This window comes from Nanorana parkeri, unplaced genomic scaffold, assembly GCF_000935625.1.
Source record: "Nanorana parkeri isolate BGI_ZX_2015 unplaced genomic scaffold, ASM93562v1 scaffold1024, whole genome shotgun sequence".
In the NCBI taxonomy this organism is placed as follows: Eukaryota; Metazoa; Chordata; class Amphibia; order Anura; family Dicroglossidae; genus Nanorana; species Nanorana parkeri.
The window spans coordinates 414,238-416,365 of NW_017307292.1; the positions used below are offsets into that span (position 1 = coordinate 414,238).

General features: G+C 37.5%; 1 protein-coding gene across 2 annotated transcripts in view; it reads right to left on the reverse strand.

Annotated features, from left to right (window-relative positions):
- Positions 1 to 2,128, reverse strand: part of TBC1D1 (TBC1 domain family member 1) — a 173,585-nt gene that overhangs the window by 91,709 nt on the left and 79,748 nt on the right. For both annotated transcript variants that reach the window (XM_018567235.1, XM_018567234.1), the window contains exon 2: positions 624 to 1,142. In XM_018567235.1, the coding sequence (XP_018422737.1) occupies positions 624 to 1,142 (519 nt within the window). The remainder of the gene's footprint in view (positions 1 to 623; positions 1,143 to 2,128) is intronic.

Below are 2,128 nucleotides of genomic sequence, written 5' to 3' on the forward strand. Positions count from 1 at the left end.
CGTTTACTTTTTTTTTTTTTTATCTGGTTTATTTTTTATAATTATTTTTTTAATCATTTGTTTCTTATTTTTTACTTTTTAATCACCTGTTTATTTTTTAATTGAATTATTTCTTATTATTTTTTAAAACATTTTTTTTTTTTATCCATTTTTTTCCCACTGAACTTTATTGCTATGACACAGGAGCTAACAATCTCCTGTGTCATAGCAATTGGAGGCGACAGGCTCTCTTTATTAAACATCGCCGAATTGATGTTTGTTTCCCTACAGACCTCTCAAAACTGGGACTTTCCACAGGAAATGGGGACTAATGGTAACCGTAACATAGGCCAATCAAAAATGTAAACTTCTTAAAACCAATGAATGCCTTGCTGAATAAAAGTGCAGGACAAATCTGCTTGGACTGTTTGTGTGTCCACATTTCATGCATAGTAACAGCTGCCACTATCAGCTGAGCCTGTCCCCTTTAACATATATGCACACACACACATATAAATATATTCTGAGCACAATAGCATAATACCAATAATGGCATAAAGCACTCAATATGTGCGTTAATATGGACACTCATTTGTTAAAAGCACACACACTTTGTGCCTTAGGAAAGGTCTTTCTATACATACCGTGAACAGCATGGTCTGGTTTTCCTCCATGTCTGTTGGCTGCACACAGTTCCATTCTTCACTCGAATTTTGTAAATCGAAACCACTGTCGACCTCCTCAAAGGATCCCGGAAGGCTGCAGGGGCCATCCTTCCAGTCCCTGTGAAATGAGTTGTTAGTCCTCAGGCCAGGCTGTGAGAAAGATTTACGCATAGGCTTCTGTTTTTCCTCATCAATAAACGTTGACTGAAAAACAGACCGTAGTTTGTCACCAAAGGATATTCCAGTGCTAATATCCGCTGTCAGTGGAGACAGAGTATCAGTATCTTGCTTTTTGGTACAGCTGACATGGTTAAATTTATCAATACATTCATCTATCAGAGCTGGTGGGGCCTTTTTGTGAGCTACAAGCACCCGACCACAGAAGAGGACTTCAAACTTTTTTGAGAAAGCATCATCTGCATCGCATAAATGAGAATGGATTTCCTCTTGACGGGCTAACTTTCCAGCTTGTCTAATAGAGCCGATTATTTCAGGCACCTGCAAGAATACAAATACATATGTTAGAAGAAGCCATAACAGGAATACAGCATATCCATTTATTATTACACAAGTGACAGCATTCATGCTGGATCCCATATGTTCCAAAAATGTCTCATTTACACCTTTGCCATTTCAATAGTTGATATTGCACAGAGAAGTGTGAACCATAGCTCATGCATACAAAATAGTGTCATTGTGCAATTTAAACAGTTGTTACATTAGATGCAATGAAGAACTAGCAAGATGAGAACTAGAAACAAAAATGCTTAAAATGTTAAAAAAGAAAAACAGACTTCTCAAACAGAGCAGAGCATGTAGCCATGATTACACCTTAGCGACATGAAATATGTGCTTTTTCAGTGCGTTTTATGTAACATGATAAATATGGGCAAAAACACACAAAAAAGCAGCAAATGCGTGTTTTTAAACATTTCGATTGAAGTCGATGGTGCCAAGAAGTGCAGAATCTGCCAATAAGAAGCTCATGTACTTTCTTCAAGCAACGGGCATTTTGCTACAAGCAACATGGCGCTCAGATATAAACATTGCCATAGAAATTAATGGGAATTTTTTGGGGAGTTTTTTTTAGCAGAAAAAGCACTACAAAACACTCAGTGTGGATAAGGGCTAAGGTTTCAAACGTGTGGACAAAACATACATTGGAAAATAATAAACATAGTAGCAGCTTAAACTCGCTTTAATCAAAAGTAACTAAGAAAACAGGTTCTGTGATTTTGCAAAACATATTTTGCAGTACATGCGGAAGGAGATGAGGGCTTGTTTTGAAGCAGATTTACTGCTGGTTATAACATGTTTAGACTAATGCACATCCTCGGAGCACAGGTGCAAATTAAGATGGAACAGTGGCAGTTGGTCTGTTAGGAAATCACTAAGAAGAGAGTGTTACAATAATTGATCTGGAATATGATGAAGTTGTGCACGTGCATTTAAGTTGCATACCTCTCAGCATTCCGAGACCCAAC